This window comes from Myotis lucifugus, unplaced genomic scaffold (genome assembly GCF_000147115.1).
Source record: "Myotis lucifugus unplaced genomic scaffold, Myoluc2.0 scaffold_265, whole genome shotgun sequence".
Lineage (NCBI taxonomy): Eukaryota > Metazoa > Chordata > Mammalia > Chiroptera > Vespertilionidae > Myotis > Myotis lucifugus.
The window spans coordinates 1,621,609-1,642,505 of NW_005871313.1; the positions used below are offsets into that span (position 1 = coordinate 1,621,609).

General features: G+C 34.2%; 1 protein-coding gene across 1 annotated transcript in view; it reads right to left on the reverse strand.

Annotated features, from left to right (window-relative positions):
* ANKRD13C (ankyrin repeat domain 13C) overlaps positions 1-20,424 on the reverse strand; it is a 51,042-nt gene extending 30,618 nt beyond the window's left edge. Inside the window, exons 1-5 of the mRNA XM_023762875.1 lie at positions 20,300-20,424; positions 14,757-14,842; positions 13,534-13,579; positions 7,059-7,125; positions 2,225-2,369 (exon numbers count right to left, since the gene is read on the reverse strand). Of these exons, the coding sequence (XP_023618643.1) occupies positions 2,225-2,369; positions 7,059-7,125; positions 13,534-13,579; positions 14,757-14,842; positions 20,300-20,303 (348 nt within the window). The 5' untranslated portion in view covers positions 20,304-20,424. The remainder of the gene's footprint in view (positions 1-2,224; positions 2,370-7,058; positions 7,126-13,533; positions 13,580-14,756; positions 14,843-20,299) is intronic.
* Between the last annotated feature and the right edge of the window lie 473 nt (positions 20,425-20,897).

The window sequence follows — 20,897 nt, forward strand, 5'->3', positions numbered from 1 at the left end:
GACATACATGATATCCCATTTGAGTAGATAGGTCTCCACTCAGAAGATTTATCTGGAGTTACAAATATATACTTTGTGAGAATAGAAGAGATTATTCTGCCAGTTTGTAAAAATAAGAACCACATCAGAGGCAAATCAAGATTAAACAGGTGAGTAGGGAACAGGGATAGGAGAATAAGATGGAGAGAAAAGAACAACAGACGAAGGTCAATTCATAAGGAAATGAAAATTTTAAGAACTGAGTTATCAATAATAGCAAATACTTCAAAGAAGTCTAATAAAGAGAAGGTTGAAATAAGTGTGCTGGTTTTAGCAATGGACTCAAAATGAGCATTATCCAAAACCCCAAACCTATTTCCTTTTCCAAATAACCCAACTTTATCAGTGGAAACCGTCATTCCACTCTTCAAGACAGAATCACTACACTCACCCTTAAATCTTTCCAATTCTTAATTCACTCAACCTATTTAGCAAGTCCTATTATTTCATTCTTGGAAATATGTCATAATTTCTCTTTCTTAATTATTCACTACACCATCTTAGTTAAGAACCTCATCACCTCTAAACTGTATAACCATAACTTCCCTGCCTCCAATCTCTTCCTTTTCCAATCCATTCTGCATATCAGCTATGTGATCTTGAACATGTCATTTAATATTTGTAAGCCTCAATTTTCTCATGTGTAAAATGAAGATAATCCCTCCCCAGGGGAAAATGAATCCAACCTTTTAGGGCCAGGTGTTCTTTACAGTTAAGTAACAGCATGGCAGAGAGAGGGTAAGCTCACTCAACTTTTCACAAAGTAATCAAAGTTTATACTGGCTTTGTTAACATATGTAATTTTAAAGATGCTTCATAACAATAAAGCAAAAAGACAAAAAAATGAAGATAATAAAAGTATTTACTTCGATAGGTTATTTTAAGAATTTAATGATAAATACTTTTTAATTAAAGTACTTAAATAATAGTTCCAATATGCTGGCAATTAATGCTTAATATAATAATATATATAATAATAATGGATATACACTATTAATACAGATCCACTATCCATAGCATTTAGAAGTGTCTAGCATTTACTAGGTCCTTGATAAATGTTTAAGAAAGGAAGGGAGGGAAAGTGAAAGAAATACTTAAGATTAATTCACTTGAATTACTTTTAGATCATAGCAATAATTTAAGAATCTATGACTTTGTTACTAACTACAGCAAATCCTAAGTTATCTTTCTGGCTTTTAATCCCTGCCATAAACCATGTTTGCATACTCAATAAGAGAAAACTTCACTCTACTCAGATCTCTTTTCTGTTTCCCCAAAAGACCATTCTTATTCCCACTTCCCTGACTTTACTCACCCTGTGTGCTCCACAAGGAATACCTTCTCCTCTTCCAATCTAAATCTTCATTGCTCATTGCTCGTGCACTACTTTTCAATAGTACACATACAAGGTAACTAAGGTCTCATCAACAGATATGGTAGTAGGAAGTTCTAATCTAAGAGATGTTGAGGAAGGAACCATAAGATGTGGTGAATGACAATATGCAGAAATGAAGTGGTGAAAAATAACAACAAAATTTAAAAAGTGACAAAACAAAATGTTGACTAAGAAAATTTTGTAGTACTATCAATGATAGAGATACTAGAAAAGCTTTGTCTTTCCAGCATCTCTAAAAGCAGGGAAAGGGGCATTCAGGAAATTAAAGGATGAGGATAATGGTGCATATAGTTTTCAATGGTGGTTGGGTAGGCAACACCAACATAGATTTCTGATGTGATGAAAGGAAGATAATTTTGTACTTTAAGAAGAAAAAGATAAAAGAAAGGCAGCCAAAGAGTGAGGAAAAATAAGAGTACAGACAGAGGATCAAAGTACAGATAAAGAGATAGGGATGGTCAGTAACATTTTAAAAGAAGCTACGGTTGTAAGATAATAAATGGCGAAAGGGACAGCGCAGGTTCAACAAATAAGAACTAAGAGAAAATGGAGTTCACCTAACTAGCAGATCATCAGTGAATTATGAGCAAACAGACTCACTGGCTTGATCAAGATGAAAACCGGATGATAATATATAAAATTAAATTAAATTAAATTAAAAAACTAGTAGTAAGAAAATAAAAGCTTTAGGATCAATCGCAATTATACCTTAAGCCCTTTGAAACAATTACACTGACACTTGGTTCCATACAAAGACATTTTTTAAAAACCATTTAGAGGAATGCTCACCTCATGGTGTATTCGCTGATAAACTTTTTGTTCATTGTCTAATACTACAAAAGATTCAGAGGGTGCTGCATCCCCATTGAAAATGAAGCTTAAATCCCCTCGTTGGCACTTCATGTCAGTAAAGTCAATGAGAGTAGTGTCAAGCCTGTGAAAGATATGTGGATGAGAAATTCTGACAAATAAATTTCAATAACAATCCATAATAATTAAACCAAACTTTGTTCCTTCTAAACTCAAACCAAGATGCTAATACCATATTTCAAAGTCAAATTTAGAGAAAAACACACACAACTGCATTTAAAGTATCTTATTTAAAAAAAAAAAAAACACACCAAAAGGATATTTAAATATATTCCATTTTACTTGTATTTCATTTTTCTGAATATATACTCTAATAAAGATTGTTTCCCCATTGTTGAAGTATTGTGCCTTTGTTCCCTTTGTTACAGTAGTTCCCTTACTGTAACTACTCCATAAAAATAACAACTTCAGGACAGAAAAAGAAAGCAAACCTGTCTAATATTCTTTGATTCCTTTAAGACCATGTTACTGACTCAGCAGAGTAATTAAGAAGGTTGTAAAAGCAATGGATGTACCACATTCTTGGCCTTTTGCTCTATATCTATGCCCTATCCCTAACCATCGGGTACCAAAACTTGCTTCATCCTTCCACTTGGTAACCCGCTTAACTTATCCCAAAGTCTTTTAGCCTTTCTGTTTAACTTCCTAGATTCAATTAGCATTCTCTTTTCCAACATCTCCACAGCTTGAAAATCTTATGGATCATTCCTATGTCAAAAGCTCACAGATTCACTTTAGTGTATTTATTGTGCTCTTTGGTAACCAAGACCTGACAGTCTACCCCAATGAATTGGTCTCAAATTTCACAAATTACTACTTGCTGAAATTAGGGAGAATACTGGAATGGAAAAGTTCCCAAGTACCCTAAAGTCCTTCAATCTTTGAACACTTTGTAGATCACATCAGGACCTCTCTGACTAACTGCTCAAAACATAGTCCTTAATCTAAGAAATGGGTTGACACATTTGTTACATGATGGTGATCATGCCCAAGGAAACACCTTTAAGTCTCTGTAAAAGATCCACTCCAACTACTGAGTTCTAATGAAATTATAAGAATTCATTACTCTGTAGGCTTTTCAGTTTTCACCCTGGACAAGGCAAAGTGAATGGGCATTCTTGGTTTCCCTACACAAAAAAGCTGAGAAATGAAACATCTCACATACTGCATCAAAAGAATAAAGAGGGTTATTTTTAAAAATAAAAGTGAGCCCTGACTGGTGTAGCTCAGTTGGTTGGGTGTCGTTCTTGCATCAAGAGGTCACTGGTTCGATTCCAGGTCAGGGCACATGCCCAGGTTGTGGGCTCAATCCCCAGTAGGGGGTGTGCAGGAGGCAGTAGATCAATGTTTCTCTCCCTCTCTCTCTCAAATCAATAAAAAACTTTTTTAAAAAAAGTGAAAGTGATCCTATTAATAATTTTACGAGGGTAACAGGGATGAACCAGACCAAATAGGAAAGTTTGATTATCCTATGTGCAAGGAGCTCTTTTCTGAGCCATATAAAATATACATATTCCCTCAGAATGAAATCAAGAAGAACTAAAAAAAAGCAAGTCACCAACTCCTGTAGGGATGAACCCTGTCTGCTGCTTTATAACTGAATTGTGGCTTCTGATCTGCTGCCAGTGGCCTGCTATTGCACTACTAGTGCTTGTACTGCTAAACATGTCCTGTTGTTGCGTGTACATATGGCATAAGAGAAAATAATGCTAGTTAAAGGGGCTTATCCCTTCCCTTTATAAGGTGTGGCTACTGCTAGTATCAAAAAGAAACAGATCAATTTATGTAAGTGCCCTATTTGGACTCTAAGCTTTAGCTATCAGGAAACTCTACACCCCACATAAAAAAACTTTTTAAAAAGGGTGGGTGGCCAGAACAGTCTCTGCCTCCATTCCATTCCTTCCCATCCTGGATGACAGTGGTAGTGAGTTGCAAGGGGTAAGGGTGAAAATACTGAGAAAGGAGATACAAAGAGAGGCAGAGATAGATTTACATGGTGATATTTAAGCTCCTAGATGTAGTCACACCTAAAATCAGTAACAGTCAATTTTTATTTCATCTGTACTTTTATAATTTGCAATTGAAATAAGACTACCTAATACATCTTCTGCAATATCCCTGACATATTATATGGCCTAATAAATATCTCACATGCCTCATAATGATAAAATGTATCATGATATTTTAATGTATTAACTATTCCTTCCCTTTAAGCCTATGAACCTAAATATTAATTTTTGACATGTAATGGCTATGAAGAACAAAAAAATCTTTATATAAATGCAAAGATTTAAACAGAAAATATTTTTTGATATAAAAACTTGAAAAATGCCAAATAGCCCTGAAAAAGGAAATAGAGCCTTCTCTTGAGACAGGAAAAGCCTGAAATGGGGCAAAGTTTGCAATGATCATTTCAGTCAGTGGGTACAGATCACCTCAAATTATTAAAATTAATAGTGAAAATATTTTAGTATTCACAACAATAAAGCTGCTCACACTTTCCTATTTCTACTAAAGTATTCATCTCTCGCCCTAACCGGTTTGGCTCAGTGGATAGAGCATTGGCCTGCGGACTGAAAGGTCCTGGGTTCGATTCCGGTCAAGGGCATGTAACTTGGTTGCGGGCACATCCCCAGTGGGAGGTGTGCAAGAGGCAGCTGATCGATGTTTCTCTCTCTCCATCGATGTTTCTAACTCTCTATCCCTTTCCCTTCCTCTCTGTAAAAAAATCAATAAAATATATTTTTTTAAAAGTTTAAATATTAATAAAAAAATAAAAAATAAAGTATTCATCTCTCCTTGACACCAAAGAACATATTTACATGATCAGATGCCTGTCATGAGGTATGAGTAAACTTTAGAGATTTCTTTGATATATTTAAAATTCAGCTTTATTTGAAGTGATGTTTTAAAAAACTAAGTCTTTTGACATTTAAATTTGAAAGTTTTTATTTAATGTTAACATATTTTTTAAAAGTCAATTCTTGTCATATAGGCAAAAAAACTTTGCCAAGCTTCCTAAAATCCAGCCTTTCCATTAATGTTGTGGTAAACTTTGTTTAGAAATAAAGAGCTTTGGAACTTATCACATTTCTCCTTCATCCTCAGCTGCGTGTAAGCCCTAGGTCTGAGTGTCTTACTACATTAAAGCAGCTTCCTCTTAACCTACATTTCTATAACAATGATTCTCCCACAGGCTCCTATTTTCATGTCTCCATTTTAACCATTTGGTGGTTTTATTATCTATATTTATTACATAATATTCATAATAAAATTTACTTCCAAAAGTCATATATAAATGTGATATAATTTTTTAAAAGAGAAAGTTCCTCCTTTTTTGCTATTTCTAAAAATCAAACAAAACTGAAACTAACCTTAAAGTATAACACATGGAATAAAATACTATTCTCCCAAATTAGCTACTACCTTTGGCAAGTGCCTATATTAAACATTTTTAAATTGATGAATAATTTTTTATGAATCCATAATATACTGTTAACAATGGGCTGCTGAATTAAACCTACATCATTATCAAATCCTTTCCTAGTTTCTCTTGTATATTTTTCTGTAATTTCCAAGGTTTCTATAATTACCATGAACTTAATGTGCATGAGCACTATCATAATTAGAAACTTCTGAAGAGGTTATTTTTTTAAAAAACAAAAATTTAGAAACTTCTACTTTAATCTAATTCTACTGCTTGAGAATAATTAACCTAGAACTTACTTCCAACTAAAGGTTATCTCTTCCTCTAAATTCAACATATTACATAGTGAATTTTATATAGTTAGTTTTTTAAAATTTCTGCCTTGTGACATGGTGGGAACTGACAGGAAGTTGGAGGTCCTGGCTCAGCTACTAATTTGCAAAGTGCTCCTGTAAAAATCACTTCACTTTCTCATCTATAAAAAAACAGTTTACATGAAATAATATTTTAAGACATTTCCAGTTCTAACCTCTTAGATATCCAAATCCAAATTAATATTCTGGATATGTATAAAGATATATATGTAATACTGTATATATGTATATATAATTTATAAATATACTAATATACATATATATGTATGTATGTGTGTGTGTGTATATATATATATATGTATATATATATATATATATATATATAGAGGCGTATTCACTAGCATTATATATAACTTCCATATACCTAATTTACAAATATACCTACATTAATATAAAGCTAAAGATAATAAGGAATGATAAAAGTAAAATTCTGAAATGAGTAAAACAGATTTTCCACATGATCCAATCATCAATCTTAAGTTTTAAAAAGAAACAGAAGAATATTAAATTTAGTGTTAAAAAGTTCACTAGAATAAATGATTGAACAGATGAATGGATTCATGGATGGGTACATTGGGAACAGAAGGGTATAAGAGTAGGGAAAGAAGGACAAGAATTAGGTCTTCTACTTATGTGTCCCTTATTCCTTAAAAAGCCAGGATCAAGGAGATGACCATCTTAAATCTTCTTAGTATTACATCATGTTCTTCACTGTTTGCCTTCTAGATATTCTGTAGTTGAATAAGAATAATACCTTTGTTTTAGTCAAGAGTTGATACCTTTGGTTATCTGTATATAGTATGTCTCAAATGAGATAAAATGTTGTGACTTTATTACAGCATGTTTAAGTTATACTACATCCTAATGTAAGCTATTACTAGAGGGGTAAGGGGAAAGATTCTTCTAAATCTCGATTTTCTATTACTCAGGAAAAAAAATCAAATCACCTTACCTGATATTGATACCTTGTTTGTATATTTTACATGCATCGGAAGGCAGAATTCGGGAAAGTAAAGGCACTATATTTTTTAAAAAGAAGAGGTAAAAATTAATTAGAAGAATAACATGAACATTTTAGGAATGTTCATCAAAATTATAATAATTTCTTTTGAAATAGTATTTTCCCACCTAAAATATATGTAAAGCAATTTTGAGCAACTTCAAGTATCTATTATTTAATTGTATTTGCGGTATAGCTCACCACATTCCCCACCACCACCCCTGCACACCACCAGTAGCAGAGTTGATATAATGTTCCTTGTGGATATATATTGTAGGATATTATTATAGACTAGAGGCCCGGTGCATGAAAATTCATGCACTGGAGGGGGGTGTCCCTTAGTCCGGCCTGCCCCCTCTCACAATCCGGGAGCCCTCAGGGGCGGGAGGCGACCCAGCAATCAGGAAAAGGCAACGCCCCCATCACACCTCTGCTGCTGCCACTGCAGGCAGCGCAAGCCTCGGCCGGCCCTGGTTACCTGAGCCTCAGGCGGCCCTGGGCAGCTGGGCAGCTGGGCAGCCGCCATCTGAGGCTTGCCTGCGCCTCGGGCATTGGCTGGGCAGCCACCATCTGAGGCTTGCCTGCACCTCGGGCGTCAGCTGGGCAGCCGACATCCGAGGCTTGCCTGCGCCTTGGGCTAGGCAGCTGGGCAGCCGACATCCAAGGCTTGCTGAGCAGCCGACATCCGAGGCTTGCCTGTGCCTCAGGCCGGCCCTGGGCAGCTGGGGGGCTGAGGGCGGGTCTGGCCGCACCATACGCCTGCCACCCCCCTCCCCCCAGCGGGCCTGAAAGGACTGGGTGACTCTGGTGGGGTTGAGGGGACTGGGCGCCATCTTTGTGACGGAGTGACAGTCAATTTGCATATCCCCTCTTTATTGGACAGGATGAGAAAACTATGCCCTTTGGTAACTAAACCCTCCTAAATGGGTAACTGGATGGACCTGAATCCTATCTGATCCTTTAAATATAATGTGATTAAATAGTAGAAAATAGCCCAGCTGGTGTGGCTCAGTGGTTGAACATCAACCTATAAACCAGAAGGTCACAGTTTGATGCTCTGTCAGGGTACATGCCTGGGTTGCAGGCTTGATCCCCAGTAGGATGTGTGCAGGAGGCAGCCAATCAATGATTCACTTTCATCACTGATGTTTCTTTCTCCCTTTCCCTTCCTCTCTGAAATCAATAAAAATAAATTTTAGAATAAATAAATCCTATATAATAAAAGCATAATATGCAAATTGACCAAACAGCGGAACGACCAATGGGTGGGGGGTGGGGCCAGCGAACAGGTGACTCCAGACCAGCGGGCACATGCCAGCGGGCAGAGGGAGGGGATGGTGATGGGGAGGGGGGCAGCGGCGGGGCGATTCAGGGTAGAGCCAGCCACTTGCTGTCCCCAGACTGGCCCGCTGGGGTCGCCTCCCACAGAGGGAGGCCACCGGCGACTGTGGTGGGGCAATTCAGGGTGAGGCCAGCTGCTTGCCATCCCCAGATCAGCTGTCCGGGGTCGCCTCCTGCAGAGGGAGGCTACCGGCAGCAGTGGTGCAATGGGGGGCGGCGTCGGCCACTCGCCACCTGTGCCGTCCCGATCGGCCCGCTGGTCACCTCCCGCAGAGGGAGGCCAGACTGCAGCTTAGGCCCACTCCCCGCCAGTTGGATATCCCCTGAGGGCTCCCGGACTGCGAGAGGGCACAGGCCGGGCTGAGGAACCTCCCCTTCCGAGTGCACGAATTTTCGTGCACCAGGCTAGTAGTAAATAGATAGATAGTAGAAAGTAATGTGTATAACAGAAAAAGACGTTTTTAAATCTAAATAACTGAATTTGAGTTTGAATCCCAAATATGTGACCTTGGTTACTTAAGCACACTGAACCTCAGTTTCAAAATCTATAAAATGGAATCCTACTGTTTACTTATAGATGTCTATATTCCATGTTGCTCACATTCATATCACAGCTATCTTTTGATAGCTTTTTATTAGTTATTATCTGCCATACTTTGGGGAAATAGGAGTTATTGTATGGATGAATAAATCTGTGTATCAGGTTATAATAAACTACCACATACCAAAAAAGAAAAAAATATGAAGTTCAAGATTCCTGAAAGTAAGATCATATCAGATGTGTATGTTAGTGTGTTGCATGTATACAGATAGGTAGGTAGGTAGGTAGGTAGGTAGGTAGATAGACAGACAGACAGACAGATAGATATCTTACACATATATTACACATATATGTATATATACGTGTGTGTGTGTGTGTGTGTGTGTATATATATAATTTGAGACAGAGAGGAAGGGAGAGGGATAGAGAGCTAGAAACATGGATGAGAAACATCATTGATTGGCTGCCTCCTGCACACCCCCTACTGGGGATCGAGCCCACAACCCAGACATGTGCCCTGAACGGGAATCGAACCCTGACTCCTTGGTTCCTGGGTCAACACTCAACCACTGAGACACATCGGCCGGGCTACAGGTATATTTTTTTAAATTCAGTGTTTAAAATGGGTGCTAAATCAACCTGGGTTAGAAAGAAACAAAAATTTCAGAGAAAATTAAAGACTAGTTTTTTAGTTAGCTTTTTCAGAAGTATCAATATTTTCTAAACACTAAAAGTACACTTAATATATCAATTTCTTTTTAAAATCGTGAGAGGTTATTGAATCTAAAATGATTTCCAGGAATGATGACTGTTTTCTAGACATTTTACTATACAAAAATAAGGAAAGTTTACTGCCCAAAGAGAATGGAATACCAATTAACAGTTACCCTAGTCAAAGTATATAAGAAATCATTTTCTGATAAAAAAAAAAAAATCCCTTATATGAAACAATAGAAGTTGAGAAAAGCAATAGAAGTGTAAATTTATGTCAATGGTCAAAGCTCTTCTTTCATGCTCATTAATTGAAATCCAGTTTTCCTTCCTCAAGTATTTGATGTAGCATGAAAAAAATGATCAGAAGATAGCATTCGAAATTAATTTAACCTAATCTACTCCATTTTTTGAAATTGTATGGAAACCTACAAAAACAAAATTTAGAAAAATCAGAAAAGGAGGAAGAAATGAATGCAAAGAGAAAATAAAATGCTTAGAAGTAATTTTTCATAAGCACAATTTCAAAAATTATTTCATAAATAAATCTCAAGAAAATAATCTAACGCAGAAAATAAGAAAATCACTTAAATATAAAACAAGAATGATGGAATATACTTGTAGTAATTGAAAATGTTTCTGAAGAGCATTTAAAGATGTTTAATATGTTTATGTAAAATAAAAAATCAGGATATGCAAAAAAGAAGCTTGGGGATTTCGGGGAGTGGCAAAAAAGCTACAAAACAAATGGAAAGAGGGAATGGTATCAACAAAAAAGAATACTGCTATGAAATGAATTCTAAAAATAGAGCAATTTATATTTTCCCAATTCTGTGATGACTTTTTCCTTTCCCGTGTAAACTGAACAATTAAACTCTATATTTTAAGTTAGCTCAGTATAATCTGAGAGTCTAACATGCCATTCCAAAGGTAGCATAATTTACTGAACTGAAAAATGAAGAGTCTCTAAATTTAAGTTTTGGTTTTGCTATCACTTATTTCCTGATTTTAATTAGCATCTCTAAGTCTAATGTTTTCCATTCATAATATGCAAATAACAACCCCAAATATATAGGGTAGAATGGATATTCTGTAGATAATGAGATAAAGAAACTTTTTAAATTATCAGTTTTTCTGTTGAAACATGTTATATGCATAATCCTAATTTTGAAGTAGTGATTATGATACTGTAAATTATTTAACATTTTACAATATATAGGGCTTCCTTCAAAAACATGATTACATTTCATTTACAACAAAACAAAAATTTGCAAAAGATGGGGCAATTATTATCCCCACTTTAATCAAGTCTGAGGCTATTTTCAGCCAAACACTGAATATGACAGCACAGGAAAGAGAGTAGAGTTTGTATGCTCCACTTCCTTTAAATTAAACTTAATCCTGGGATCTCAGTATTTCTTAGATTCCCCCTTACTTCTGGGTTGCCCCCGCCCTTTTTTAGGGGTTTTGACAAGGAGAAGAAACATGCCTGAACTCTAGAATAAAGTTTGATAATCGAATCTAATAATAAAAATTATACAGTGTTTTTAAATCCAAAGTGTCTAAGCTAAATCTAGTCAATGAGTTTTAGTTTTTAGAATTACATATGCCATCTAACCATCAGGAGTTAGGTTTGACACGAAATCAGAAAAATCCTTTATCAGCAACAAATAGATGTGCTGACTTTTTTGTGTCAAAGTTAAGTTCTCAAAAAAAACCCCAATACTTTCAACAACTACCTTAGGGGTTCCATCATGAATTTGATTATGCAACATTTATAATGTGTTTGTAACTACGGATGTATGTACACTTTCAGGAGTGATTACATCCATTTCTATTTCTTCATATAACGAACTGTCACTTTCAAAATATTTTAAAACATTTTGCTCAGCAAGATAAATGGACTATTTTAGAATTTAAACCACTAATATTACTAAGAGAATCAGTTAAAGAACCGTTATACTCAAGGGACACCCTTATTTTAAGATCACCAAGGAAGATAGGGTCTCAATAAAATGTTAAAAAACAGAGTGAAAAAATGTATTTTGACTTTAGACCAATTTGACTTGGAGCTCTTTTATTATTCAAAGCCACTACAAACCTCTTTTCTTCTCAGTGGTCTAGTACACCAGGGCTCCTGGATGATATATAAAGCAAAAAGGCAAGGTAGGCCTATCAGAATAACAAAATCACGTGTGATTTTGATGAAGCCAAAACTAGCCTGATCAGGTAGAATTGTAACAATTTTGGAAATAACTACTTTTATTTAGGAATTAAAACTTTACATTTAGAGATGAAAAACATTAGGAAAACCTTAATCATCCGTGCTGTAAAGTATTATGAAGCTGTTAAAATAAATGAAGTACTTCCTCATGAATGGATGCCTGGTAGGATGGTAGGATGCCTGTGATATTTTAAATAAGAATGACAAATTGTATAATCATATAATACTATAATTCCATTAAAAAAGAATGCTCAGGCCGAGCTGGTGTGGGTCAGTGGTTGCGCTTTGACCTATGAACCAGGAGGTCACGGTTCCATTCGGGTCACAGTACATGCCCAGGTTGTGGGCTCCATACCCAGTGGGGGATGTGTAGGAGGCCACCGATCAATAATTCTTTCTTATCATTGATATTTCTATCTCTCTCTTCCTCTCCCTTCCTCTCTGAAATCAATAAAAATATATTTTTATAAAAAGAATGCTAAGCATATATTTGTGCACCCACACTCACACATTTGTAAACATTAAAAAAAGATTTCGAAACATTAGTATGAAACATTAACAGTGATTTCTATAATGTCAATATCTTACTTTTATAATTATTTTATGATTTATTTTTACAATTATTTTTGGGGTAAGTACCATAGAGCATTCAAATATCTTTATATCATAAAATTAATTCAGATGCTTTAAAAAAATGTAAGCTCATATATATACATTACATTTGTTTAAAACTTTTAAACAAAATTTAGTTGTTTTGGCAGTTGTTTAGTTAGTTAAGGTCACTAGGATCAAGCTCCCTATTTAAACAATGGGGAAAAGAGAAACTTACTAAGGTAAAATAAATGACTGCAAAATATCTTGGAATTAAGGTCTTTCATAAATAATAGAAACAGTGTGCAACCAAACAGTATGTTAAGACAGTGGCTATAACCCTAGCTGGTCTGGTTCAGTGGATAGAGCATCAGCCTGCAGACTGAAGTGTCCCGATTCTAGTCAAGGGCACAAGCCAGATTGCGGGCTCGATCCCCAGTAGGGGGCGTGCAAGAGGCAGTCAATCAATGATTCTCATCACTGATGTTTCAGTCTTTCTTCCTCTCCCTTTCTCTCTGAAATCAATAAAAAAAAAAATTAAAATGAAAAAAGACAGTAGCTATAAAGTATATAGGAAAAGTGGCCAAAATGATTGAAAGTTGATAAAATATCCAAAATCTAATGTTAACCAAATTCTGCACATTCAGGGATCCAAGTACTATATCAAACTTCCTTTAATTCAGTAATCTAATAATCTCATAATTGTTCTCTCTTCCTCTGAACATTCCTTAAAGTACTATAATATTTAAACCTGCATTTCATTGTTTAAAAATGTAAGACATTTTTAATCTTAAAATAAAAATTATAAAAGTTACTAATCAGGTTGAGATAATGAAATACCACTTCAATGCTTTACAAACAACCACTTTAGTTTATTACATTCAACATAATGGAAAATATTAATTTTCCTGGGGCAAGTATCAAATTTGTTATGTTAACAAGTATATACAATAGTTGTTTTTTACATTTGCAATTCTGCGTATGTACATATGTTATAGTAAAACATAGCACACTCTTACCCCAGCTTTGAAAATCCCAGTGAAGTTCTAGATAAAAGTCACCTAGCTAGAAAATGAAATATGAATAATTACTGAATGCACCTTAGTTAATAGTTCTTATATCTACTTAACATTTTGCTTTTTAAAAATCTGTTATCATTTAAGATCTATAGACAAAAATAGAAAATTTCAATGTTTAGATTAGAGAAAAAGAAAATAATGTCCATTATTTAAAATAAAACATTACAATAGCACACATTTATCTACAAAGGAAAATATGCACTATAGGTTTTATAACATTTTAATTACATAGGAAAATATCTGAAACTGATAGACATTTAAATTTGCATAAATAAATATTCCTTTTCTCAGCATAACTAAAATAACAATAAGTATTATTGTAAAAATAGTTAATAACTTTAGAAGTGTTATAAAAAATGATTTCCAAAATGATTATTTATATAGCCTCATAATGGTCTAAAAAAACAATCCATTATAATAGAAACTTTTATCTCTGCAAAGTAATAACACAAAGGTTTATTAAATCTGAAATAATATGTCACCATATGAGAACTACAGAGTAAAATTTTATTTCACAAATTAAAAACTAAACACCCAAAGACTATAACTGTTAAAGAAACTATTATAATCAAATATTCTAAAAAAAAAAAAAATTATATCTTCAGAGCTCAAAAAAAAAAAAAAAGGCATACCTAAGAAAAGACATAATCATCATCACAGGTCTATCTTTCTTCCACAGTCCTTTTAGCCATCAAAAATACAGAAGAAAACATCAGAAAATAAACCTCTCTTTCTATGCCAGCACTCCCAGCTCTTACCATCAAGAGGTAGGGCACAAAAAGAATTATATAAAGAAAATGCAAACTGCTCTTGCTAGAAGCAGGGGCTGCAGCTCTTAGAAATCTTTTAATCCAAAGGACAAAGAAAAATTATTGCCATTAACTATGACCTACCTCCTTTTTTCTTAGAGCTCTCATCTAAGAAAGCAATAATTCTTTATTTACTTTCCTAGTTCAAAGTGAATGGTGGTTCCCATTAAGAGTATATTTATACATCATAATCAGAGTATTTTGTTATATTATTATTGCTTAACTTAAGCAGGATTTTTACCACTTTTTGACCCTTAATAATTAGTGAGAAATTAGACTATATTTTAAAAAATGCTTAAAATCACACTTACAATTATTCTTTGAATACAAAATCAGCAAAGAAATACAGCCTACCTCTTTCAGGGCTTTTAATAATCGAGGTCGTTTTTCTTCAACACTTTCCCTGGATTGCTGTTTAAGCTTCCTTAAAAGAGCAGTAACTAAAATTGAAATTAAAAAAAATTAATTTAAAATAGATTTCACCATACTAAAAAATTTTATTTCACTGACTTTTATACAGATATATTGAGAGATGTAGTTAGTAAATAAGTTTAGTAAGGCTGTTATTATTCACACTAGTTTTCCTAGTTTTAAATTATCTATATGAATTTACCTGACTGAGCCAAGATTTACCAATCTCAATCAGATGATGCAATGTCCTGTTGTAACACTGATCTAAAAGATCTCAAAGTTAGCAGATCTCAAAAATCCCATTGGATACCACTTTTCTAAAAACGTAAGTATCTACAATTGTTACCAGGTACTGTATATCCCCAAATTTTCACTAGAGGTTGTATTTTCACATAATACTAATACAGAAAAAAATACAGAAATGAATCCTATTCTATCTTTAACAATAACTTCTGAATCTAATAAAACCTGAAGACCCCCTTAGTATTTTCTCAATAGTTAAGATGTAAACACTGCATTAAAGTGCAAACCCCAGCTTTCTACTTACTAGCTATGTATAAACTTGGACAAGTTAGAAAATTTTCCCAAACTTAAGTTTCTTTTTTTTCATTTGTCAAATAAGAATAAAGTAAAATCTGCTATATAGTTAAGGTTAAGCCTCAATATAAATTGCTTACTTACTGTGCCTACAATTAACTAAATATGATTTTTATCTATTAGAATGATGGTCTAAAACTGACTAGCAAAAATCAGTTAATCGCTAACATTTACTGAAATAAGGGAAAACACTAGACTTGAATGAATTAAGGCTAGCAAAATAAGAAGATGGAAAAGTGTGCATTGAGATTAAAAAATATATACATCAATACGTGATTTCTCCTCTTGGTCCTGACATTTTTTCATATACGTACATAGATATATATGTAAAAATACTATTTTTTCTATTTTACAATATGCAGTCTTATAAACTATTTCAAGCCTATGTGGAATACACACAAAAACAGAAGGTTAAAAAAAGAGAATGCCCTAGCTGGTTTGGCCCAGTAGGTAGAGCATTGGCCCGTAGACTGAAGGGTCCTGGGTTTGATTCTGGTCAAGGGCATGTGCACCGGTTGCAGGCTCATTTCCCAGCCCTGGTCAGGAGCCTGTGGGAGTCAATCAATGTGTCTCTCTAACATTGATGTTTCTCTCTCCCTCCCTTCCACTCTCTCTAAAAAACAATGGAAAAATATCCTCGGGTCAGGATTTAAAAATTTTAAAAAACAAAAGAAACAGAAAGAAGAATGGCAGTGAAAGATTGAACCAGATTTGTTTTGTCCACATAGGCCAAATTAGGAAAAGGCCAAGGAACAATTCTGAAGAACAGTAAAGTTTATTCTTACTTTTAACCATAGGTCTAACAATAATTACAATATATTTTAAAAAGCCAAAAAGCAAAGAACAATGTTTAAATTACTAAAGATCTTTCAGAACAGTAAAAAAGGCTGAGACTAGAAGCCAAAGAACATAAGACCTGATCTCATTTATAAACTGGCTGTGTTACATATATTTTTAACACAGTAAAAAAAAACTCAGAAGCAAAAATAAACAAACTAGCTCTGTGACTTAGGTCAATAATTCCCAAATACAAGTCTACATTTCAAGTGACCAATTGTTCAAGTTTTCAGTGATATGCAGCAAAATGAAAAAATTGGAAACTAGGATGGTTTTAATTTATAGATTACATATTATTTTAATTCAAGAACTATTCTTGCTATTATTTTTGGCTTTAAAAATGTCTTTTTCTTAATAAAATGATCGCAGAAGAAAGCAGTTATCTTTTTTAAAAATATATTTTTATTGATTTCAGAGAAGAAGGGGGGGAGGGGGAGAGAGAGAGAGAGAGAGAGAGAGAGAGAGAGAGAGAGAAAGAGAGAGACTGATGAGAATCATTGATCGGCTGCCTCCTGCACGCCCCCTACTGGAGATCGAGCCCGCAACCCAGGCATGTGCCCTAGACCAGGAACTGAACTTTGATCTCCTGGTTCATAGGTCACTCAACCACTGAGCCACGCAGGCTGGGTGAAGTCATCCCTTTTGTTTTTTTTTAAAGTTCTTATACACTAAAATAAAAATGTTAGCTATTCTGCATCAATCCTCAAATAAATATTTTTCTGGTCTGTGAAATCCAAATAGTCTGGAACCAATGACCTAGATAATCATTAAGATTCTTTACAGATTCAAATTTATATGAATCTGGTTAACCTTCATGTTTGTTACAATTTAACTCTAATATCAGAGATACATTACTCAAATGTAGTAGCTTTTCTTCCTCACTATAAGCTCTAATACTTTAATAAATCTTTATTCAACCTCTCTTGCTTTCAAATTGAAATAGGCCTCTGTTGAATGTAAACAATAAAAAGAATTCAATTCCTAGGCTGAAAAGGTATCTTCTTAATGTACTAGTAAAGCAGAAGCCATATTTTTTCATCAACTGAACATACTGCAACTGACTGAAGAAGGCATTCAATAAATAACACAAAATGACGTAAAAATGACCAAACATTATTAAAAAGGTAGTGACAATACTATATAGCACAGTAATATATGCAAAAAGAGATTCTTGTTCTATGAGACTTCACATTTAAAAGAAAATCACATCAACTCAAACTTTCTTATGGAAGCAGAAACATTCAGAATGCAATTATACAAAATTACCACTATGTTTTTGGGGTTTCAGTATTTGTACTTCCATATTTTAAAAGTCATACTCAAATGGTATCAGATAAAATTCATACTCAAATAAAATTAGCTTTAGAGTATTTAGATGGTATTAGATAGAATTCATACTCAAATGAATTTATATTCCAATAAACTACAATTTTTCTCTTGCCTTCTTCTCCCAGCATTTTTTAAGTTTTCCATTTATTGTTCCTAAAGCTTCTAGAACTACGCTCTATTGCTCCAAGTATTACTTAAATCTGTACCTTCTGCCCTCCACTTCCTTCTACACTCCAGTCTAATTATTTCCCACTTCTTACTTGGAGAGTTCTTCCTGGATGTGCCACACATAACTCAAACTCACCAAGCTTAACACCTAATTATTTAAATCCCATATTGCTTTTCCTTCTATATTCTATACATCAATTAATCAATGAGATCACCATTAATATATGATAGAGATCTTGGAGTTACCCATAATCCTTCTATCACTACCCAGGAGATAATCAACCATTGTCAATTCTTTCATTTAATTATCTTTCTAATCTATCCCTTACTTCTCTAAACACAGTATCTCTTCTTTAAGACAAGATTACCACATTTGATCTAAAGATTTTTTTTTCTAAAAATCTATTGTCTCCTACTCAATCAAAAAGTCTTAGGTTTTATCTAATAATCTCAAACCCTGCTGTGAAATCTTCTGGAGCTCCAGCCCTCATTGCTGGCTCCAGAAGACTTCCCCAGTGGGGGGCATGCAGGAGGCAGCCAATAAATGATTCTCTCTCATCATTGATGTTTCTATCTCTCTCCCTCTGCCTTCCTCTCTGAAATCAATAAAATTATTTTTAAAAAATATCACTGTACAGAAATCACTTTTATAACATCCTTAACTAATATGTGCCTCAATTTTTACATTAAAATTACTATATGTCCAATAATTTATTTTCTTAGAAAACTCTGTTTATTGGCCTTCCCATAGATTATGAATTACTAAAGAGTAGAAACCATGTCTTTATTCTCTACATCTTACTATATACACATGCTTTATAGTAAGGACTCAATAAATATTCACTAATGCTGAATAAGAGAATCCTTGAAAGTCACTTGTCTCAAGGTGGGTCAGAAATCCAGGAGCCCACCTCATTTCCTCTCCACTCTGCTAATCGTTTAGAAATATCAGAACCCTTTCTGGGTAACTCAGTTGGTTAGAGTGTCATCTGATATACCAAGGAGTGGGTTTGATCCCTGGTCAAGGCACATACAAGAATCAATCAATTAATGCATAAATAAGTAGAACAACAAATTGATATTTCTTTCTCTCTTTCTCCCAAAAAAAAGTGAACAAAAATTTTTAAAAAATATATCAGAGAAAGTTTATTCAGACCAACTGCTACAACTTTTAATTTATTCTCACTTTCTTAGAGCTGTATATTTTTATCCTTTTCCTAAAATAATTCTAGGGTTAGTACAGTTTCTTGCTCTCATAAGGGTCCCTTGATGTTTGTCCAGAAAGGACAACTCTCAATGAATAACTTACATATACATATACATATACATAGTAGTATAGTTGTTAAAATATCACAATTTTATCTCATATTAAATCTTAAGCCCAAATCTAACTTCACCATTAAAAGTTGTCCAAGGTGTTCAGAAACTCCACAGATATAATATGTGGATTACTTGTAAAGCTAAAACATAAGAAAAAACCCATAAGAGCCCAAAACTTAGAATCAAAAATAAAATTAAAACCAAATAACAACTCAGTAGTGTCCAACGTTATGCTTTTTTTAAAATAAAACTGCCAAATTTTTTATAGTTCCTTCTACAAAGCTAGACTGAAGTGATTATTTTCAGCCTCAAAGTCTAAAAGAAAGATAATATTACCATTCAATATTACCATTCAAAATTTTATAAAATATTCAACTATTGAGATATATTTGACAAAAATAAGACCTGTATATGAAACTGGAAAAAAAAAAAAAAAGGTGTAGGAGGAGGGAGAGTGGTATAACTGAACAGTCTATAAATTGTGAAAAATATATCTGACATTTTTTGGAAATTCTCTGAAAACTAAAACAGACACACTTGTTCCTTGCTTTTAGTAATTAAAACAGATACATAACTGATATTGATACACCGATTATTCTCAGTTCCAATTAATCTTCAAAAAATTAAGCAGTTGTCAGAAAGGACAGTCAAGTCTCAATGTTTTTATTTTTATTTTTTTCTCAATATTTTTAAAAAGTCCTTCAATCTAAATTATATAAAGCCCTGGCCGGAGTTTCCCAATGGTTAGAACATCAGCCCATGCATTGAAGGGTCTTGGGTTCAATTCCCGGTCAAGGGCACATACCTCACTTGCAGGTTCGATCCCTGCCCTGGTTGGGATGTGTGCAGGAGGCAACCAATTGATGTGTCTCTCTCACATCGATGTTCATCTCTCTCCTCTATTTCCCTCTCTCTCCCCCTTCCCTTCTACTCTCTCTGAAAATCAATGAAAAAAATATCCTCAGGTGAGGATTAAAAAATAAAAAAGTAAATGATAAAAAATAACAATAGGGCAGAATGCTATTAAAAGAGAAAAAAACATACTTTTAAACATAATTCCTCAGTTATTTTTATGTATCATGCAATGTTCAAGTTCCTAATAATCCATATATAAGCTTATAAATAACTGCACACTTTTCAGAGCATGGAAAGTTATGCTAAATGAAAAATATTTCAAATGCATCAATCACTTCATATTTTTAGACTATATAACAACTGTAATTTATATTGCTTACTCATCTGTCTATCTCCATAGCTGATGGCTTCCGCCAGCGGGCTCCATCCCTGAGCATTTTTCACTTTTACTGGAGCATTGTGAGCCAAAAGTAAATGGGCACATTCTGAAACATAAAGTGGTAATAATATCAAACATCATGTAATTTTTAGAAGCTCAATATAAAAATCATGTAAAAATTCAAGAAACCAAATTAATAGAAAACAAATCCATAAAATACTGCACTATGGAGAATTAAATATTTAATTCCTAGGGATCACCCAGTCAGTGTGCCTCAGTGGTTGAGCATCTACCTGTGAACCAGGAGGTCGCAGCTCCATTTCTGGTCAGGGCTCATGGCCAGATTGCGGGTTCGATCCCCAGTGGGGAGAGTGTAGGAGGCAGCCATTCAATGATTCTCTCATCACTGATGTTTCTATCTCTCTCTCCCTCTCATTTCCTCTTTGAAATCAATAAAGATATTTTTAAAATAATAATAATAATTTCTATGTATCTTAACCAGGTTATTTCAGATCCTCAGATTCATGAAGTATCAGTTCTAAAAATAAATTGGATCTCTGCAATGGAAGAATTATGTCTCTTAGTAATTGTTCTCAAGA